Genomic DNA, 21820 nt, shown 5'->3' on the forward strand with positions numbered 1-21820 from the left:
CACTCTATTTTTTCCCCCCAAAAATACAATAAAAACATAAAAAAATCCACAAATCCCTTAGTTTGTGTTATATATGGTTGAATTATTAATATTTATAATAATAACCGAACACAATTACATGTATGCAATTATGAGCTTCTTCCGGGTTGTTCTTGAAAACTGAGGGAGTTACACCACATTTAGAGTATAATAAGGGGTGTAAATGTAAAGGAAAAGGACAAAAAAATTTCCAAATGAAAAAAAGGGATTTAATTGATAAAAATAATGTTTCTAGGGTTTCAAATGTCAAAAGTCAAAATTCAAAATATGACGTTCGCTTTCACTCAAACCCTAATTCCACTAAACCGTCACCAATTTCCATTTATACTGATCTCATCCTTGAAATCGAGAGCCAAATTCACCCAAATCGTCGCTGCCCTCAAGAACCCTTCTAGTTCTTATTCGAAATCCTCTTCATCGGAGATGGTGAAGGCGATCGTAGTTCGCGAGATCGGAGGCCCTGAGGTTAAACCCTTTGATCCTTTATTTGAAGCCAATTTGTTCTTTTTCTTGTTGATTCTTAGTTTTTCATGGTTTTTCTTCTCTTTTTAATTCTCTTTTGAACAATAGGTGATGAAGTGGGAGGATGTGGAGTTGAAAGAACCAAAGGAAGGAGAAATTCGAGTTAAGAACACTGCGATTGGTGTGAATTTCATTGATGTGTATTTTCGCAAGGGAGGGTACAAATTTCCATTGCCTTTTGTTCTGGGTATTGCTCTCCTGATATTATTGTGTTATTTTGTAAACTAAAGTTGCAATCTTTGGTAGTACTAACATCCATGTTGCTTTTTCTGTGGTCGCTTGAAAATTTTCTTTCTTTCCCAAAAGAATCTTGGAATAGCTTGGAAGTGTTCTACTACTACTAATTCTGTAAAAAAGAACATTTCTTGGGTGATTTGGATGTTATTTAGCACTTCTGGATTGCTTAAATAAACACTTATTCAAGCAATCGAAGTAGGCTTTCAATAGATTTTGTGTATATGTTACCGTGTGCACAATTTTCAAGGAGATTATTCAGATTAGTATGGTAATCTTTAGATATATGATCTTCTCCTGGCGATCATTTTTTAGATTGTTTCCCTTTGCAATATTGCAAGGTAAGCCCAAATTTCTTGCTCAAATGATTTCAATGGGTTGATATTCAGGAAGAGAGGCTGTTGGAGTGGTGTCGGCTGTTGGCCCGGGTGTGACTGGAAGGAAAGTTGGGGATGTTGTTGCTTATGCTGGTGATCCTATGGGTTCCTATACTGAAGAACAAATTCTTCCTGACAAAGTTGTTGTGCCTGTTCCACCTTCAATTGATCATAAAGTAGTGGCATCAGTTATGCTGAAAGGCATGACAGTGCATGTTCTACTTCGACGTTGCTTCAAGGTCGGCTTTACTGATATTTCTCATGTTGAATTTCTGTATAGCTCAATGTCATTACTATAAAGAATGTAATTCTACTGATGTTTTAGGAGTGAAATTTTATTTGAAAAATCTGCTTGCACTGATATCATGTAGAGAGTGAGAATGGGCTCATACCAATCTACAGTTACTTGGTCATGGTGAACATAGATATAAGTAGCTTTATCTGGGATGCAGGTTGAACAAGGACATACAATTCTTGTTCATGCTGCGGCTGGTGGAGTTGGTTCACTTCTTTGCCAGTGGGCAAATGCTCTTGGGGCCACTGTGATTGGAACTGTTTCTAGCGAAGAGAAAGCAGCTCAAGCTTCTGAAGATGGATGCCACCATCCCATTATATATACCAAGGAAGATTTTGTCGAAAGGGTCAATGAGATAACTTCAGGCAAAGGTGTCAATGTTGTCTATGATTCTGTTGGTAAAGATACATTTAAGGTAAATTATGCGACCGCGGCTCTTGAAGTTTATCTATATATATCAGCAGCCCATTTTTTGTTATCATTCACATGTTGATCTCCAGCAGTAAGAGATTTCTTGTGTTCTTATGAAATTTGAAAATTTTTTTGATACAAAGTTTTTTAGAAATTCTTTTTCCTATTATGTCTTGAATGAAAAATTATTACAACCTATTCTTCTGACATGGTTACATGGTTTGTCACTTCTTATCACAGTCTGCTTTAATATAAATTTCAATTGATTATATTTCGTGCTTATGAGGAGAAATGATGACGTTAAAATGGATGGTAAATTCATTTCTAGGATATCATTATGTGTGATTTTTCTGCAGGGATCCTTGCAATGCTTGGCATCAAGGGGATACTTGGTCAGCTTTGGACAGTCTTCAGGCGCTCCGGATCCCTTCCCAATATCGGACCTTGCTTCCAAGGCTCTTTTCCTGACACGGCCTAGTCTTATGCATTACACTGCTACTCAGGACGAGCTGCTGGCAGCTGCAGAGGATGTCTTCGCAAACCTTGAATCTGGTGTGCTTCGGGTTCGGGTCAACCACACATACCCCTTGTCTGAGGCGGCTCGTGCACATGCTGATTTGGAAGCGAGGAAAACATCCGGTTCCATAGTCTTGATACCAGATAACTAGTTCATGTTTATAAATTGGGACAATGACATTGTGTTCCTTTCGCCTTGTAAATTGTAAGGTATGTGTTTCGTTTTGGTATTGGTAAGAGCTCTTCCAATGACGTTGTTCCATTTACAGATAATATTACTGTCGCTGTGCCCGGTAATAAATCACTGTATGTTTGGATGTTATAATAAAAGCATCATTTCATCTTGTTCCTGACTCAAAATTGCCATGGTTTGTTTGAGTGTCTTTTTCAGGAAATGGACATATCAAATGTAATGGTATTTGAATGCTCTTGCATATGGTTTGGTTGTGATCAGATCCAGCATGTAAGCACTTAATGAAAAGTTGTAAATATAAATAAATATAATATATATATATATCTTGTTTTGTTTTTGTCGTTCAATTGATTGGTTATTAGTTACATGAGCTTTATACAAGTTACATGATCAAATAGTCATTGACAACCAGTAAACCAAAGTATCAGCTATTTATATTTAGATACCCAAGCATGTTAGAAACCAGGAAGCCAAAGCATCATCTGTTTTTATTAAGATCCGCAAGCATGTTATTATAACTTTAAATAACAGATAGGAGACAACCGACATCATCCCCGCTCATGGGATCTAAGGTTACATTAGCTATGTTTTTATTTAACACAATAGTGCGAAAAAGTAATAACTTCGGAAATCAGTACTACTCCATATTACATACATAAAGATGGAAGATCTTGATCACAGCCTTGCGACCCTGAACTTTTGCTTAAGCACAGGGCGAATATGTTCATAGTAACCATCAGGGACAACAGAGTCGTTTAACGGGTCCTTCCACGCCTCTTCGTACAATGTTGGGTATACATTGCCATCATAGCGGCCGAGAGCAGAGCCGAGGTAATGATCGGTGTAGTTGAATGCGTCAACCAGTGCTACCGCATTGGGGCGAACCTGCCAAAAACACCGTGATCGAAGTTTGGTTGATATCATTTAACTGAAATGTTTATGAAATTGTTATCTATGAGTCAATGAAATGCACAGACCTGAGAATAGAGAGATCGTAGTTGCTCATTTGCTAGGGCACCTTGCTTAGGGGTGATGCACCCAGTTGAGAGGAAGTCGCCGAGATGCTTGTGAAGCAGAGAGAGAGCATAAATATTGCAGAGGTTTTGTAGTTGTTCTTTGACTCCATTTCCTACGATCTCTTGTTGCAACTTATCGATAAACCTGAACCAGATATTAGCGAAGAAATATAATCAATATAGAGACAGAAATATGATGAGAGATGCCAGTAGGTTTAAGATGGAGGAATGCAGGCAAGTGGTTTTAATGGAAAACACAAAAAGAAGGTAACTTACTTGGATACAACAATTAGTTGGCAGTGAGCAGTTGCAACCTCCACTAAATCAGCAGAGAGTGCAGAAAAACCTGCAAATGGAAAAGCAATATTCAGAGGGGGAAAAAAGAGATGGGAAATAGTACAAAATTTTGGGATAAACTCAATGATCCATGACGTTATTAAAGCTCAAGAATGTCTACTCATCAAGCATATGGCAAAGGAAACTATGAACGTGCTAGGTCGTACTCGGTGTTAAGTTGAATAAAAGATCATTCACTTTTTGGTATGTCAAAGTGGAAGTTTCAGACATTTTAAGGTTTCCTCCCTTAACCTGTATTAGAGGCATTTTCTTACATCAAAATGATAATTTGACAAGCAATAGGTAAGGGTTTTGTAGTTTGAAAATAGATCAAAATGAATTTAGTGATCCTAATTTGGGCCATGAAAAGTAATGCACATGGATCATCTGCAGATTTCTTGCACTAACAAATGAAACTAAAAGAATATTTAATAGTAAGAGAAAATGTACATACCTTCTTCTGGGTTGGATGCCATGCTTATGTTTTTCGCAGCTGTGACAGCCATCCTCAAAGCACGTGCTTCAAAAGCCTCCAGTATGGTTGAAGGTCTCAACCAGTCCGCAGCTACATAACAAGGCAATATAAAGGATGCTTAATTTCTGGCCCAAAAGAAATTGTAATCCAATAGCCATCTCCTAGATTGAGCAAATAGTTAAACATCTAGATTTTGCATTTCAATCCACTAGGCACTCTTAAATTGATTCATGTCTTTGCTGTGAAATCATAGTCAAGGAAGAAGTACTATGAAATGAGACAAACCTTTTTGAACATCACAAGTGCACTGCATCAAGTGCTCAACCTTTCCCATATATGCTGTAGTGCCTGTGGGTTGTTTTCCTGATCCCAGCTGGGAAACAGTCTTCACAAGAAACCTAGCAACCTGCAAGTTGAATATTGTAGGTTAAATTAGAAAGCAAAGGTAAAACCAGGGACAATTAACTACATTGTAGATTGCAAATCATTTAAAAAACAAAGACTTCCGACTTAAAAATTATGCTACTGATTTCTGTGGAAAATATTTTCTGGAGACATGCAATCGAGTCTTAAATTTATTTTAGATTAGTTTCAATAAGTTGTTATAGACAAAAGACTTCTAAAATTTAGCAGCTGTCCACACATGAAATGGATGGATAAAACACTGCAGCTGCTACAAATACCAAGAAGTTGGTAGTCAGTATTATAATTTGTTTACCTGCAAGAGCAAAACAATATTATCTCCTTCGTAAGTGCAGGCAGGAACATAGACAGCAAACAACTCAGGAAGCCCACTGGTACACAGGTAACCATGGCCGCCACATAGCTTTCGGCACTCTTCAATTCCATCCTGTAATTTTTTCAAAAAACTTGAGCTTTATGCTTATTTCATGAAATCAAAAGCTTACACAAAAAATTGAAGAAAAAAAGAAATGATAATAAGTCATATAAGCAACATGAAATTATGTTACCAACTCTATTGAAGTGAAGTCAGCTTGTCACAAGCCTATAATATTAATCAGTAGGAACTTGAAGTGCATAGTAAAATAGACTGACAAAGGACAAAGAAAATGAGATAAAAGAAATCCATTATTAATTTCCTTCAAGCAGTTCTTCTGACACATGGAATGAAGAGCTGAAAACAAAAGAGGAAAGATAATCAAGTACATTAACCTAGTATATGGCTGTTTAAGAATTTTACAAGCTATGACAAGGAAAGTGACTGGAGAATCTTCTTCCACTTCACAGAGGCAAGACCATTAAGAGAAATAATCTTGTTACAGGAAGAATACATTTCTCAAGCTGAAAATCATAGATAGCATGGCAGGGGATTGGAGAAACTCGCATTTGAAAGATCAAAAGTTGTTTTTGGCGTGCACAACAAGAGGAAACAATCTCAAACCGCAACATTCTAGACATATGGAAGTTCCTAGAAAATGAAATGATTACTTACAGCTGTGACAGAGGTTGTCAAAGACTTCAAACCAGCTGTGCAAGCATGCACCTCGGGCAAAGTGGAGAACTCATTGGCTTGCAATCTACGGGTGACATCCGTATAGAGCCAGTTTAGCCAATCCCCCACAAACCTGAAGGCATAGGCTGAAGCCAACAATGGGAAGAGCCTGCTTTGTTGAGTTGTATAGTCAAGCACCTACAATAGAGAAAAGCCATGTAAAGCAGCCCAATAGTATGAAGAAGTATGCATTTATTAAACCAGGATAGTGGAACTGCCCATCTTGCAAGTTAGCTTATTGATGCTAAGCAAGTTATTCAGTGAACCAAAAGAAGTAAAACAATGCACAAGAATATGGGGCCTATTGCTTTATGAGCCAAATGCATTTTATTTCTATAACTATAGAGCTCTCACAACCATTTAAGGGCCGGCACCAAGAAAATGAGATTCAAAATTACATTTAACAGGGACCAAAGGATAAATGCATAAAAAAAATTAATTGCATCTGCAAATTTATTTTTGGTTAGATTAGCTGAAAATCAGCTTGGTACATCTTTGAATTCCCTGGAAATTTCACCTTCGTTTGCAAGTAGGTGAAGTTCCATCATGCCACAACTGTAACTACAAGGTTGAATGATGTCAAGGTGAAAGGTATGGCAATAATACCTGAGACTCAGGCCCACCATCATGTGAACCAAACTGTCTGCGGACAGCACTATACCTTACAGCAATACAAGTTGCTCTTGACAAAGCACGAGAAGCATCTGATACAATGGCCTGACGTACATAAACCATTGTACCATATGCCAGCTGCCTCGGAACATCAGATTTCAAATATTTTCCTTCCTTTGTAACCCGAGAAAGCCTGTGACATGTTTTATAAATGTTAACCAACTAATCCATGGTTGATCACTTAGGCCAAGCAAAGATAAACTCATTTATCACAGACATAAGATGGTTATCAAAGCATGTCTATGCAAATACGCAGTCTAGTAACACCAGTAAATGAAGAAGTGCAATGAGAAATGTAAAATGCAGAGTTATACATGCTACCAACGAGACAGCACACTTTATCATAGGATAATGGGTTTCAAACGATAATCGCGACACTCAAGTTGCTTGACATGTAATAACTACTAATACTGATAGCTGATCATCTTGTATTTTTTTCCTTTATCCTTTCATTTCCGAATTGAACTCAGCAACATCTTGTGTGAGCAAGCTGGATTGATCCCTTCCCACTGACTTTAGTAGGATGCTGCGACGATGAGTGAATTGGCATAAGCAGCAGAGTTCACATCGGACGTCCAAAGCCTTAAGTTTTCAGTCTTCTACTAACATCAGGACACAAAATAGTTTGCTAACTAATACCAAATGATTGCCTCAAGTATATTATCTACTAAATACTCTTTGGAAACAGTCAAATGATCAATCCCAAACTATTTAATTCCTTGCCTTTCCGTTAACCAGGTGGAAATAAATTTAACTAACACAAAAACATATTTTTTAACTGAACATATGTATGTGGGATTTTGGTGGCTTGAGAGTTGAGATCATGGTTTACCCTCAAGTAGAAGGCCAAGTCATTCTGCTTCTCTTATTTTTCCTATAATTTTACCAACATGAGCACCTTCGCAGGTAATGTGAAGATGTTGGTGAAGTTTAAAAAAGATACTCAGGCAATAATCAGATGTAAAAGTACATGAATAGGCATACCCCATCAACATTTGATCTCTTGGTATGTGTACATGATCAAATCGCAGAACACCATTGTCCATGCTGTTGTATGCTCCATTTCCAAACTTTGTACCAATATCACCAACAGTAATACCAGGAAGAGGTAAATGATCTTCTAAACTTCGTAACTGGACAATGAAACCTGCAAATTTATTGACATTAGGATTGCCACACCACGGTAATTTTGTGGAAACTAGATTATGATAAAATAGTACCATGTACACCATAATCCCGACCATCTGTGATTAACCGAGCAAAAACAACCGCATGTGTAGAAGCTTTTCCTAAGCCACCAGGCCACCACTGATCATCACGAAAATATTTAAAAAGAATGTAAAAAATTCACATAATAAAACACTACCTTATTGCCAGATGCTAACTCTCTATGAAGCTTCTAAATACAAGGAAAATTTTAAGCAGTTTCTAATAGAAATATAAATACTTTGCTTGACGTAAGGGTGGGACTGTGAATGACAAATCCATCAGATTTAGGATCAAAAGTTGCAGTAGTTTCAAGTCCTTGAACATTTGAACCATGACCAAGCTCAGTCTGTGCATAACAACCAATAATTTGCATCTTATAGGCCAAGGTTAACCATTTCTTATGCTGCTCATCAGTTCCTTGTGCTTTTATAACAGGGACAAACATACCCTGCAGAAAAATAAACAAATAAACAAAGGCATGTCAATGACAAAGGTGTTTGTATCACCAGGAATTAGCATTAAAAAGGGTCATCTCCAAAACTTGTAAATACTCCAAGAAAGTCATTATTATATGTCACAAATATAAGAAGTTCAATCCATGATGCATGCACCAACGAAAACCTTATACACCATGGCCACAGAGGTAACATAAGTCATCAACAAAAACCTATAAGAAATCTTAAAATTGGCATTAATAATTATGCCCAACAGGCAATGATTTGTCAACCACAAAATGGTCTTATATCCAAGGAACAAATATGGGCCCAAGAGAATAATTTAAAATATTTCTTATCCTTCGGCCTACCGTATTGAAATTCAACAAAACTAGACGTATAGAATTTTCCAATTACCTTAAGACAAAGCCTATTTTTAGGTCTATAGCAGAATTTCTAAATTGACTCAAGCAAGGGACTCGTCAGAATCTTCTACCAATCAAATTCACATACAGGTGCACTTGTTTTCATTATTAGATGTAAAGAATCGTGAAATAACAGTACATACCCAATGTAGATCAACGTATGAAGGTTCATCAACAAATTGCCTTAACTTTGAAGCCTCTTCCTCTGTTACAGTGAAGCCAGGATAAAATGAATAATGGAAACATATAACAAACTGAGAAAGAATAGTTTTTTAGATACTAATAGTATTGCAGAGACAGGTGAAGACAAGGTCCAATAGAACTCACCAACATTTATCTTTAAGCTTTCAGTTATACAGTCTTAAATGTACTAAAGGAAGTTTATATAGTTAAACTGCCTCAACAAAGGATGTAGTCAATCTAGGAGGAGATCACTAAAAGCACTATTTTATAATCATAGATTTTGTGAAAAAAGAAAATCTCTGACAGCTTTTCTTATTTAACTCCAGCCCAACACCTCATAAATGTGTACAAAATTGCTCAATTCAATCAAGAAAGTAACAATTGGTTTTAGATGCTAACCACACAGAAGATTAAGTTACCGTCAGAAAAAGAAGGAAGAAAGATCATTTCTCTTGAAAAAAAAATTGTAGAACAGGCAGATGGGAAAGTTTATATATGACGTAGAAAGATCCAGTAATATGTAGAACATTAACATCTCCAAAATATTCAACTTGAAGAAGTATGGCAGGAGGAAGAGCCATTCAGAAAACTTACCAGTGAGACGTAGCTCATTGATGCGTTTCCACGCATGCGCTGCCTTTCTGAGTGTGTTGTTGAACAACTCCCTCCGATCAATGCGTTGCCTGTTATCCTTTTCAAACACCTATTTGACATGATGATTCTTTTTTGGTCAATGCTGCTCTCATAAAAACTAAACAAAATTTAATATTAAAAAAAAAACTCAAAATTGCATCTTAGAATCCCAAGCCCTCAACTCCAAAACCTGAGAATTTCACCACAAGTTCAAATCACCATATTTTGAATATCTTATCATCGGGGACTTTGAATTACTTAACAAGCAAACCCTAAACACGAAATCAAACACTGCGAGCTCAACCTAAAATTTATAATTTTTTTACTGTCTGGTAGTTAAATACGACCAAAATCACCAACAACCGCATAAATTTTTAAAATAAAATTATAATCAAACCCAAAATCACCCAAAAAAGACTAAAAAAAAAAGGAACAATCAACAAACAGCGAAATGCATTAAAAAACCTCTTTTTTTCCAAAAAGAGAAAAAAACAGAGGTCAACAATAACCCCCAAAAAAATCCGACATACTTTATCAGAATAACAAAAGTTACAAAACAAAACCAATAAATCATCCGAAAAAAGCAAAACAAAAAATAAACATCAAGAATAAAATGGAAAAAGGAGAAGAGAAGACGAACAGGATCACTGGCGACGAGGCGAGCCATCCTATCGGAAACCTCGAGATTGTGCTTGGAGCCAGCCCAGACGATCTTCATCGCTTCCACATCGAACTGGGCCTTCCTTCTCTCATGATCCAAGTGATCAACTCCCTCCATTGCTCCCAAATTCCCACCAAAAATCCAAAAAAAATCCCTCAAAATTAACCAAAACTTCGAAAAATCAAGAGGAAAAAGAGTCAACAACGATGGCCAAAAAAGCTCAAAATGGTTCTCGTTTTATAGGGCCCCGCTTATCGGATCAGGATCCGCCAATGTTCAGACCCGTCTGATTATTTTCATATACACCCCTGCAAAGATTTTGAATCCTTTCAAACTCTTATCTTTGCCGTCCCCAAATTACCGAAATCACTTTGTTAAAATAACTTTTTTTTAATTTTATTTATTTGTCGGAGACTGAAGAGTATTTTATGTTCTTATTTACAATTGATAAAGATAAATTCGAACCTCAGGTCTCACGGATAGAATGAGGGCACAGGTGTATTGAATGTATTGAAATAGTAATTTTATCTTGATTTATCCCTATTTCATAAAAAAAAATTATTTATTTATTTATAAAAATCCTTTATGTGGTGCATGCTAAATATGGGATGTTCAATTGATTTTAATTAAAAAATTTGATGATATGGTCATATTTTATATGAAATAATTAATGAGATGCACTAAAAAAAAAGTTGTGTAAATAAAAGGATAAAAAATTATGTTAACTTAAACTTATACCAAAGATGGTAATAAAATAAAATTAAAGAAGATGGTGCAAAGTAATTTTGCTCTTTATGAAAATCTTTGGGTTTATATGAGGGAAAAAACCATTGGAATCATCAATTTGTGGATTACAATGACAATTTCTAAGTCTAAATTTTATCTATATTCAATTGTTCAAATTTGTGTTTTGCCCGTTCAGTCAATGTCTTTATCACAAAAGGAAGCTGTTCAACAGATGATGTTTAATAAGAACAGGACTCCTTCAAACAACTCTAAAGAAAACTATCTTTTTAATATTATTCACACCAAATCAAAGAATTCAAAGGGTTTGCTTGAATTCTCTGATTACCATTTGGTCATACTTCGGGAAAAAAAAAAACTCTTTTACATTTTCAATCGTGCGAAAATCGTCAGATAATTATACAGTAACAAGCAGATACAGGAGAAAAGAAGGATGACTGTGTTATACAATTTGGGAAAATTAGTGTTTGCAAACATTATGTTGTCTCATAAGCTCAATGCTTTCAGCAATGGTTGATCCAGTCGTACCAACAAAGCCTAATGAAGCACAACTACAGATGGTCTTCTCGATGAACAAGAGAATATCAGGTAGCCGGCCAGCATCACAGTGTCGGTTCTTCAAGGTTTCGCTGTTGCTCTTCAGACGGAAGCTAGACCGCATTGCATGCTCTGCTTTCATTAATCTCTTGGCTGTCTGTTCTACAATCTCATCGGCTTCATTAAGGGTATACAGTTTGTAGGAGTTGGAATTTTCAGCAAGATCAGCGAGGTATGTTCCTGTCCAGTTTGATCTTGGAAGATCGGTCATGATAAACATGTGAAGTGGACTGGTTAACTTGCTTTCAGCTTCCAATCTTACTGACTTTATCTTCTGTTCCAGATCTGAGAAAGTAGTCTTCCAATGGTTTTTAAATTGCCCATCTAACAAGCGAAGCTGTGCGCAAAGAAAAGGCACCTTTATCTTGTTGATGGCGAATTCCTTCCCGGCATCAGTTATTTCTGGGGTAAAAGGCAGGTGTTTGATCTTATTATGTAGTGACTGTATTCTGGAGTCACTTGGTGCTTCATGGATGTCGATATATAGCTCAGAACCCTTGTATGGTCCGGAGAATACAGTTCCGAAAACCAGAATGGTAGCTGTTTCGGCCTTGGAACCTGACCCTAGAGCTTTGTATACATCCCTTCGTTTCCTAACATAGGAAATATTTTTCTTTCTCTGCAGCTCTTTGTCAGGTTGAAATGAATCCAATAATCCATCATTATTCTGCTGGTATGTCCAGACTGTTGTCCTGCAGTCATCTTCTACGGCATATGTACATCCGTCAATACTACCCTGCAATCCAGATAGCAAAGATCGGCATTGATTGAAGCTGCCGAGTGAGGAACCATGGTTGGTCATGGAACAACATAATTCGCCATGACAACTATTATCCATGTTTAAGCCACACCACACTGAAGTGAACACTCGAAAATCAATTGTTTGAACTGAAGAATATGATATTGAAGACAAATCAACAATGTCGGCCATTGATACATACCTGACAAGGTGAAAACCAACTCATTAAAAAATATATTCTTGTCGATTCAAAATAGGATAATGTGAATTTGTACAAGAAAATGTGCTGAATTCAGATGCATTACTAGATGCCATACAATAATACAGGCCACCACTTGATTTTTACAAGACCTATTATGCAAGCTAGATGAGACCATATATAACATATGCTCTCATCACAACAAAGGGCCTAATACATAAGCAATTCATCCTAAAGAGATGTCAAGCAGAAGGCTTTCATAACCTTGAGGCACTGTTTTAAGGCCAGGAGCATGAGATGTGGTAAACCGAATACCATTTTCTACTTCTGTCTTTATTGCACGACACACACACGCACATCTCATTCGAATAATCATAATAACTTCACAACTAGTCTAACTGTACCTGAAAATCTACAAGGGCTATTCCCCAAATTTAAGGTCCATCTTCAAAGAAGCTATCTATTGTTGTGAGTATCATTGCAAACTTCTGTTTGATAACTTTACCCATACCAAAGAATCTAGAACAAGCCAACACTGTTGAGAAAATGAACAAAGTTTCCGAGAATCCAGAGAAAATAATTCATTCCAAAGCTTCATGTTTACTTGCAACTGTGTCTACAATGGTGATCATAAAAGCTTATTATCTAACAGTACACACATAATAAATAGTGAAAAAATTAGCTTTTCCCACATCATCCAAAACAATGCATCAACATAATCCTTTCTATGAATTCACCTTCATCAAAATGCTTTCTTAGATAGTTACCTACTGAAAAATGAAAACTTTAGAATAGGTTTCTTTCCCTTTCATCATTCTCCATTCTTTTCATTTGATTTTCTCCAATTTATTTTCTCACAATCCAAACATTGCAGCCAATTCAAACAACACTACGCGATCAAATTCTCATCTTCAATCAAACCAACATCAAACACAAGAAAAGCAGAACAATCAAAGCAAATGCAGAACAGATAGAAAAAAGATCAAACCTTCGATCCCGAATGAGCTCCATGATATGATCCCAAACCTTCGCCCGGAGCTCCGAGGGACTCACAACCCGAAACTTAGGGCAACTTCCCAGCGCCACAGCATGATGATCCAGCACGGGCGGCATAATCAAAGTCCGATTCAGAATCCCAGCAATCAAAATCGCATTCTTGAGCTCCGAGAGCTGGTTACTGAACCCACTATGCGGCGCATACCAAAGGAACCGCTTCCCGGAGAGATCCGGGGATTCCACCGCGCATTGTGGGGTCTGGGAGAAGGGAAGAACGGGCTTGAAGGGCTTCGATGTGGAGGACGCGAAGAGGAGAAAAGCAATGGCGACGAAGATGAAGATGAGTAGAAGGGGTTTGCTCTTCTGGCTTCGTTTTCTCCATCGGTTTCTACTGATGTTGAGATCCATGTCTCCAAAACTCACGGTTTTGGGGAAATGGAAGATGAATCTTTCAAGAAAACCCTCGTAATTTGTCTCAATGTTACAAATAAATCCTTTTTCTTTTGGGGTTTTTAAATATTACATCAAATCGTTTTTCAGTTTTAATAGTTATAGCCCTGAAATCTTTGTATTTAAGAAATAAAAAAATTAGGATTAATCCTAAAATTTAAGGTGTCTCTCTAAATATTACAGCAAAATCTTGCTCTTCTTTTTCTATTTGATTTATTTTTTATTTATTGTTTCATTCTCGGGTATATGTTATTTTATTGTGATGTTGCTTTCTCTTGTTTTTTTAATTGAAGTGATTTATCCATATTTTTTAAAAAATAATAATAAATATATAAATAATACAAAAAATCATTCTCACATTTTCTGAAAATTCGAGATTGATGTTAATATAAACTTAAGTAAACATCCTCAACCCTAAATAATTACAAATTTTCAAATAGTGAAAACATAATTAAATCTATTTATATACAAATATAAATTATATCACTCATGCAATAGGACAATGGTATTTCATTTTCCCTCCACTTTCATTCCCAAACAAATAAACATAAATTACAACCATCAAGCACCACCACCTTCTTTCCCTTCCAACATGAACACTATCCTCAACAACAACCTCATTGAATTCTACTCACCAGTCTTGTTTCAGAACAATTGGGTTCTGAAAGAACTGCACTTATGTCTTCAGTGATCATTAAATTAGTAGTCATTGCAAACAACCTTGTATCGATGTACATTGTCGATAGAGTCCGGAGAAGGTTGTTTATTGTTCACGGTGCAGTGACACTGATACTGTCGGTAGCAGTGGCAGGAGTGATGGACGCAGAGCTGAAAGATGTATGTTGTGAGCGAGATGTTCCCGCCCGAGCTGAGATCAGCAGGGCAGAGTGTTGTCGTGGCCGGCCCGAGACGTTTGGGGGTGGCACAGATGTTTATGGTAACAATATGCTAAATGAAGACCGGAGTGTGTCGAGTTTTTACAGGGTGGGTGGCGGTGATGACAGTGTTTGTGTATTTGTTTCAGCCACAGACCAAGAATGTGCAGGTAGACTGGATGAGTCAGGTGTGGGCGAAGTACTGGTTTTGGAAGTCTAAGTTTGTGTGTGAGTAGTGAATGTTGTTTTTTTATTTTGCCAAGATGAGCGGTCTTGCTGTTAAGAAAGGCAGGGATGCGCACAAACTTCGGCAGAGTAAGTGAGAGTGAAGCATGTGCACACATGGGCGCTGGGACCACCCGCACACAATCACTACTCACACTCCCAAAAATGTGTCATCACTCAAAATTCGAACACTCACCACTTATGACGAGTTCTATTGGGGACTTGACTACCAATAGACCATTTGGCCGATTAGTAGTAGTGAATGTTGTTATGCAATTTAGATTGTTGGACTTTGTTCGGTTATAAAATTACAGCAATGACCCTAAAAATAGTCAAATATGTCGATAACTCAAGGGGTATGTATGGTAACAATCAAGATATAAAATAGATGTCAAATAGATCAATTCCCGGTCCATGCACGCCCCTAATGTATATAGCGATTGTTGCTTTCGTAAAAATAAATAAATAAATTGTCAAAAGTCTCAACCAACAATTTTGCTTACATAGAAAAAAAGGTGAAGATTCAAGTTTCATAAGGTGACAAACAAATGCCTTCTCATGAGCACACACAATTTATCCCTGGCTAAATTTGTGAAGAAAAAAAAAGCAGTTGCCACAGTACATGAAAGGAGATACAGAACTTGGTGAAAGACAGAGGTGATACTGGTTCAGTTATGTTCAAAGTTCTAACCTCTTAATTTAGCCCTAAGTTATATAACTCAGCAGAAATATGGCCTTGCAGATAGTCAGCACATTGGATAGCTGAAAACCTGCAAAATAATAAGCTTTGTCAGAACGTAGAACTAATTAATCGAGCTGCATTTTAATTTTCGTATGAGCAATGTGTTTCAGTATTTGATGACATGCGTCCGCAGCAGCTATGAAAGATCATCATTGTTCTCGACCACGAAAAATTTTCAATATTATCATCTTGTAAGCATATTTAGCATGCAAGTAAGTTTAGACCATTTAGTACATCTGTTTGAAGAAACATCTACAAGATAAAAACAAGATGAACTAAGGTGCATGATTTCAGCTGTGCCTATTCATTGAATACTCAAGTCAATATCATGTTAAGTGAATTTATGTGGATCTCACTCAAGATATGATGATGGAAAGCAGTTTCATAAATGAAGACCGGAGGAAGCCAGGGCGGAGGAATAATACCTTGGAGGATTTTCCTTGCTGCAACAACTCTCCAAACACTCAATCATGCAAGCAGGGTCTCCGTCTAGGAAGAAAGCAACCTAAAAACATAGATGTATCAAAGATAGAGTTTGAGGTATAGATATTAGTAATCGTTGCTGAGTTAAGTGCACATTGGCTCAACATTTTTGTTAAGTATTGAGTATAAGTTGTTGTTGTCAATCCACTTCTATTTTAAGTGACAAAAGGAGAGATATTTGGGACTACAAAAGAAAACTGGTCGATCTTACAGAGTAGCGCTCTTGTTCAGTTGTCAAGACTCTGTGCAATGTTGATCTGTAGAATCATGTAATTGACAATACAGAATAAGCATGGAAGTCAGTAAAGTGCAAACAGCAGAAAACCATATTAATCAAGTACCCATTGAAATTTGTATACGATCAAAATCTATATTACCGGAATAAGCAATTAGTCCACCTCTCCAACATGTCCCCAACATTAACAACCAAAGCCCTGCAATGAAAATGACTTTGCTGTAATCAATGACTTAATACCCACAAGCACAAAACACAAAAAAAAAATATGCATCCACCAACATCAGTCTACTGGCATGTGTAATGGCAAAAACATAGACACACATATTCATGTTTACCTTTATTGGTGTAATGTTTGTTTCTACAAATTTGTATTGATATCACCATACAGCTAATTGGCTATCAAAAACTGAAAGTCTTGCATGATATTAAGCGAAGAAATACCACAATCATTCACTCCGCATAAAAGCAATAAAATAAAATAAAAGTGAACTTAAAGAAACACCAATACAATTTCTGAGCAGCAACGAAAATTTCGTTCTGCTTGTTTGATGTTTACCCATGAACATGAGGTACATCTTCCCATAGCTGAGGGCTACTGTCCTTATCCCTGCAAATCTGTAAAGTTAAGAATATGTAAAATATCTGAAGTTCTGGTAGCAGGATTATACGATTTGTCGACTGATAACAGATGCGATATATTCAGAGATATACCTGAAGACCACGGACGCCATCAGTTAATAGAAGTGTAACCATTCCAAAGTCTGAATGGGCAGACACACCTAACCTCCCACAACTCTCTTCAAAACATTTTGCCTAAATAAAAAATTCAAATTTTAATATGGACTAATAATACCTTCATAAAATGCTCCTTGCTGAAGCAAAAACCTAGAATGTAAAGAATTTGAGCCAGTGGAGAAGAACCCAGAACATAAAAGTAGAAAACAAGGATACTGTTTCCACACATAAAGCATTTGGATTGCAGGCAGTATGGTTATATTACTGCTTAGCAAGTTGCCATGACAACTCTTAAAATAGACAATTTCCAATTAAAAAAAAAAAAACGCAAGGCTAGCTGACTAATTATCACAAAGACTCTTCTGATTGCACTTATCGTAGAGGCAAAGCATGGCTTTCATTCTAAAATGGAAATCATTAGAATTGACAAGCTCTAGTGAGCTGAGTTGCTACTTTGAAAGTAACACAGGGTGTTTCATATATATATATATGACAATGTGGAGAAGCCTCCACAGTCCACACACCCACGCACTACTTATGCCTCAACCATATATTGAAAGGAGTCAAATCCTCGACCTCTCATATGGGAGTTGAATGTTGTAACCGCCTTTGCGACGGTGGCATAACATAGGGTTGATATCGTCACAAAAACATACCAACGGTGACTTAATTGTTAATGTTTATAAGCAAGAAGAAAATATCTACCTGGATAATGCAAAAGTCGAACACATGCCAAGGGTTCATGCAGTGCTCCGATTTTCTCAAAAAAAAGATCATCAAGACCCAAAGACAATGCCATCAAGGATATTAATTTTTTGCTCACAGCCCTGAAGTCAAGAAGCAACCAGCTTAAGTACCGTAAATTGCACCAAAGAGGCTGATATAACTAAACTACAAAAAGTGGTCTTCCTTTTCCAGACCAAAGGTAATTTTTTGGAGTCCACAAACTGAGCAATATTACATACATATTAGTCTCCATAGTTCACTTGAAGTACCAATCTTTGTTTAGCTAGAATGTCTCAACTATATTCCAAACATCAAATTACTCACAGATGGAGCCCAAAACAGACATCAACATCATGTCACATATTTCACATGAACAGAAACAATCTCAGGTAAGTTTGTTTTTATGAAATATGCAGAAGCAATAGTTTGTAATATAACCAGTATTTCGATATTCCTTAAACTCAAAGAAGGAAAACTCAATACAGCAAATAATCAGAGCATAGTGATTGCCAACTAAAGCAATTTCAAAACAGTGACATCACACATTTGATGAAGAATTGGAACTGCTTGTTATAACTTAAAGCCAAGAATATGCAATACATGGTGCAGATAAAGAAAAACACAGAAGAGGTCTCTGATTGAAGTATCTCCATATTTAAGATCAACATGAAAAGTCAGTAAAAGTAATCTCAGTAAATAACAACATACTTGAATGACAAACAAAACATGTAAAATGGAAAGAAATGATCACTTAAAAATTCAAATGAAAATGCGTTCCAAAACAAGAAGAACTTACAGCATTTTTTCATAATAAGATTCCATCATGGCTTTCCAACATGGCAAAAGTTCTAAAATTACACAGAAAAAAAAATTCCAATTAAACAAAGGCAAACAGTTTAACTGTATGTATTCCAAGGTAATGTAAAAAAGTGAGCATAAGAAAGAAAATGTACCTTCTGGAGGCCATTGATTTGCATCGAACTGTGAATGGCTGATTTTGGAGGAACTGATGTAATAAACCCTCACGTACGTCGCCCCTAAATGTCAATAAAAACAAAATTAAAACAACAAACATGATGCAGGCCAAACTTTGTCCCACATCTTGTGGGAGAGTCAGGGGCCATGTGCATATATGAGTTGGGCAACCCATCTAATCAGGCTGATCTTTTGGGATGTGAATCCGACCATGTGTGCAATCCGAACCCACTATCACCGGGGTGGACCAGGCTTGGTGCATGTTAAGGAGCATCTATTTGAGATGTTTGTTTATCTTTTTTTACATGTTACTAAACTCGTGATGAAAGGATATGTTTAATATTTATGAGCAAAACTCAACAAAGTAAAAATGTAATAAAAGAAAATTGTAACAATATAAAATTTACAAAAAGCTCTTATTTACAATCTAAAAGAAATGAATATTATATTAATTTTAAGTAAAATGTAATAAAAGAAAATTATAACAATATGAAATTTACAAAAGCTCTAATCTACAATCAAAAGAAATGAATATTATATTAATTTTGAGCAAAAAAAAAAGGCATGAAAAACTATTATAGAGGATCAAAATAAAAATTTGAAAAGTTAGTTACAGAAGATATGACTGATTAAGTATTAAAATAAAAATATTTAATGCCTTACCGTATTATTTTAAATTTTAAAAGTTAACTATGATTAAGTAATGTTGACTAAATATTAAATTAAAATATTTTTGTATTATAATAATTATTTAGAGTCTTTCAAAATTTTGAGTTTTTAAAATTATTATTAAGAAATCTAAAGATGGGACTTTAAAAAAATTGGGAGGCTAAAGCAACTGCTTCATTTGCCCTTACCCTTGAGCGGACACTGAGCATGCACCAAGGGCGCAAACCACATGCATATATGAGTTGGGCAACTCTTCTTAAATCTTTCGGTGTATGGACCTAATCATTTATGTGTTGTATATTTTAAAGATATTTCAAAAGTTTTTTTTTTATTATCAATATGTCTTAATTGATAAATTCTCTAATTGATTATAATTTTTAATTTCATATTTGTCTTTTCGGGTATGGACCTAATCATTTATGTGTTGTATATTTTAAAGATATTTCAAAAGTTTTTTTTTATTATTATTAATATGTTCTTAATCAATAAATTTTCTAATTGGTTATAATTTTTAATTTTATATTAATCTTTCGGGGTATGGACCTAATCATTTATCCGTTATATATTTTAAAGACATTTTAAAAGTTTTTTTTTATTATCAATATGTTTTTAATCGATAAATTCTCTAATTGATTATAATTTTTAATTTTATATTATTTTTTTAATTGTCTAAAGGAGTTTTGATAGCTTAATTGCTCACAATATTTATTTCTATATTTAATTCTAATATTACATTAGAAATAATTCTAATGTTACATTTGGTTGGTGCCAATTTACAATTCATTATTTTATTTCAATTTTAATTGTAATTACTATCATCAATTCTACTGTGATATTTTTCAAATTATAAAATATTTATTAGTTTTAAATATTGATATCGTTAGTTAAATATTGATATCCTAACAAACGAGAAAGATTCATTTCACTTAAATGTTTACACTTTATAAAAATGTGGGCACATAACTTTTTTTTTTTATAACACAAAAGCCACTTAACTTAACTCTGATTGCACTTGTGACCACAGTGATCAGACTGTTTCTGGTGCCACATCAGTAAATTAGTCGGAAACAGTCTTAAAACAAATCATTATGACCACAATTGCAATTGGAGCAAAGTTAAATGATTTTTGTATTATAAAGAAAAGTTTTGCGGCCACAACTTTATATAGTGCAAAAAAATTTGTGACCATCAATGAAATTAATGAGAATGTTATTCTCGGACAATTTTGTGTTTTAGGCGAATAAACTCGTAAAAACAGTGTCAACGCACATTAAACCTAAAGAAGAAAAAATAAATTAAAATAGTGATTGATCACTGAAACCTTTAACTTTTGGTGGAGAATCTAGGGTTACAGAAGGCAGTGGATTGTAACCCCTGTTATCCTTCCTTGTTTTGAGCTTCATCTTCTGGTCGAGTGGCAACGAGAAGAACTTCTTGCTTTCATTGAACACTTGTTGGAAAAACGACTCCTCGATTCCATGATTGACGAGGTAGAAGAAACCATAATCGACGCATGCCTGAAACCCATTGATTGATTGATTGATTGAATCTCAGAAGAACACACAATGAATGGAATCAATAGAACAATTGAGAGATTGGGCGAGAGAGACAGAGATTTGGGAGTTGGGATTAGGGTTTATGGACCTTGCGAATGGATTTGGCGGTGGAGGCGAGATCGGGAGAGACGAGATCGATCAGTGGGAGAGCCAGATCACCCGCCATTTTTTTTCTTCTTTTTTTCTTTTTTAATTTGATTTTATGCATTTATCTTGTTGATCAGAAAGTAATTTTTCAAAATTTTTTTTTTTAAAAAAAAACCAAACACGGCATTAGGACGATAATATCCAATTTTTTTAAAAAAAGAAAGAAAAAAACCAAATTACGGCATTAGATAATAATATCAATTTTTTTAATTTTCTTCGATTGTTGTTGATGTTTTTTTTTTATTATTATTTGTAAGATCGAGTATTTGCTTATTGTTTGGATTAATACAGATTTTATTTTGACTAGGGCAAAACTCGAAAAAATTTCTCCCCTCTATTAGATGCAGCCTGTTTTTTGCATGAGATCGGATCTTGGGTGGCTCAGTTTCATCTGATTCAACAAGCGTGCCTACCCTGCCCCACTCTTTTCTTTGGCACCGCCGTAGTTTTTGCTGGAGGTTCTATTCGTGGATGTTTCCTCCGATCTGCCTCGTGTGTTTGGCTCTCTTTGCATTTTTGCTCTTTTTTTTTTCACCTCTAGTGACATGTATTTGTCCGTTTCTCATTGTAACATTTTGTG

The 21820-nt window shown here is 35.7% G+C and overlaps 4 protein-coding genes across 4 annotated transcripts; 1 reads left to right on the forward strand and 3 right to left on the reverse strand.

The window, feature by feature from the left end:
• The first annotated feature begins 298 nt into the window (after positions 1-298).
• On the forward strand, positions 299-2747 carry LOC120279667 (quinone oxidoreductase). The gene is made up of 5 exons (XM_039286591.1): positions 299-504; positions 610-748; positions 1185-1411; positions 1625-1882; positions 2235-2747. The coding sequence occupies exons 1-5, from the start codon at positions 307-309 to the stop codon at positions 2544-2546; spliced, it is 1134 nt and encodes a 377-aa protein (XP_039142525.1). The 5' UTR covers positions 299-306; the 3' UTR covers positions 2547-2747.
• A 293-nt stretch (positions 2748-3040) lies between these two features.
• Positions 3041-10361, reverse strand: LOC120279176 (peroxisomal acyl-coenzyme A oxidase 1-like). The gene is made up of 14 exons (XM_039286043.1): positions 10124-10361; positions 9445-9553; positions 8811-8872; positions 8047-8256; positions 7820-7907; positions 7584-7746; positions 6534-6732; positions 5868-6065; positions 5133-5264; positions 4700-4820; positions 4394-4504; positions 3880-3949; positions 3565-3748; positions 3041-3472 (listed from the first exon to the last, which is right to left on the reverse strand). Exons 1-14 carry the CDS (start codon positions 10259-10261, stop codon positions 3263-3265), a joined length of 1995 nt encoding a protein of 664 aa, XP_039141977.1. The 5' UTR covers positions 10262-10361; the 3' UTR covers positions 3041-3262.
• Positions 10362-11194: 833 nt separating this feature from the next.
• Positions 11195-13872, reverse strand: LOC120278696 (O-fucosyltransferase 30). The gene is made up of 2 exons (XM_039285427.1): positions 13412-13872; positions 11195-12426 (listed from the first exon to the last, which is right to left on the reverse strand). The coding sequence occupies exons 1-2, from the start codon at positions 13825-13827 to the stop codon at positions 11349-11351; spliced, it is 1494 nt and encodes a 497-aa protein (XP_039141361.1). The 5' UTR covers positions 13828-13872; the 3' UTR covers positions 11195-11348.
• Positions 13873-15528: 1656 nt separating this feature from the next.
• On the reverse strand, positions 15529-21321 carry LOC120278644 (2-oxoglutarate-Fe(II) type oxidoreductase hxnY-like). Its single transcript, XM_039285376.1, has 12 exons — positions 21182-21321; positions 20859-21054; positions 18847-18930; positions 18690-18741; positions 17873-17994; positions 17354-17382; positions 17144-17245; positions 16989-17047; positions 16572-16628; positions 16406-16451; positions 16137-16216; positions 15529-15739 (listed from the first exon to the last, which is right to left on the reverse strand). The coding sequence occupies exons 1-12, from the start codon at positions 21299-21301 to the stop codon at positions 15664-15666; spliced, it is 1023 nt and encodes a 340-aa protein (XP_039141310.1). The 5' UTR covers positions 21302-21321; the 3' UTR covers positions 15529-15663.
• Between the last annotated feature and the right edge of the window lie 499 nt (positions 21322-21820).

Source organism: Dioscorea cayenensis, chromosome 16 (assembly GCF_009730915.1).
Source record: "Dioscorea cayenensis subsp. rotundata cultivar TDr96_F1 chromosome 16, TDr96_F1_v2_PseudoChromosome.rev07_lg8_w22 25.fasta, whole genome shotgun sequence".
Taxonomy (NCBI): Eukaryota; Viridiplantae; Streptophyta; class Magnoliopsida; order Dioscoreales; family Dioscoreaceae; genus Dioscorea; species Dioscorea cayenensis.

Bases quoted from the DNA above. Each gene is read 5' to 3' on its own strand.
- LOC120278644 (XM_039285376.1), bottom strand. From the start codon at position 21,301: ATGCATAAAATCAAATTAAAAAAGAAAAAAAGAAGAAAAAAAATGGCG. The intron at 21,055-21,181 runs GTCCATAAACCC...AATGGGTTTCAG, and splicing joins CCGCCAAATCCATTCGCAAG to GCATGCGTCGATTATGGTTT. The intron at 18,931-20,858 runs GTTTCAGTGATC...ATTGACATTTAG, and splicing joins TTCTCCACCAAAAGTTAAAG to GGGCGACGTACGTGAGGGTT.
- LOC120279176 (XM_039286043.1), bottom strand. From the start codon at position 10,261: ATGGAGGGAGTTGATCACTTGGATCATGAGAGAAGGAAGGCCCAGTTC. The intron at 8,873-9,444 runs GTAAGTTTTCTG...TCACTGTAACAG, and splicing joins CAATGAGCTACGTCTCACTG to AGGAAGAGGCTTCAAAGTTA. The intron at 4,821-5,132 runs GTAAACAAATTA...TTCAACTTGCAG, and splicing joins ATATTGTTTTGCTCTTGCAG to GTTGCTAGGTTTCTTGTGAA.
- LOC120279667 (XM_039286591.1), top strand. From the start codon at position 307: ATGACGTTCGCTTTCACTCAAACCCTAATTCCACTAAACCGTCACCAA. The intron at 1,412-1,624 runs GTCGGCTTTACT...TCTGGGATGCAG, and splicing joins TACTTCGACGTTGCTTCAAG to GTTGAACAAGGACATACAAT. The intron at 1,883-2,234 runs GTAAATTATGCG...ATTTTTCTGCAG, and splicing joins TTGGTAAAGATACATTTAAG to GGATCCTTGCAATGCTTGGC.
- LOC120278696 (XM_039285427.1), bottom strand. From the start codon at position 13,827: ATGGATCTCAACATCAGTAGAAACCGATGGAGAAAACGAAGCCAGAAG. The intron at 12,427-13,411 runs GTTTGATCTTTT...TCACCTTGTCAG, and splicing joins GAGCTCATTCGGGATCGAAG to GTATGTATCAATGGCCGACA.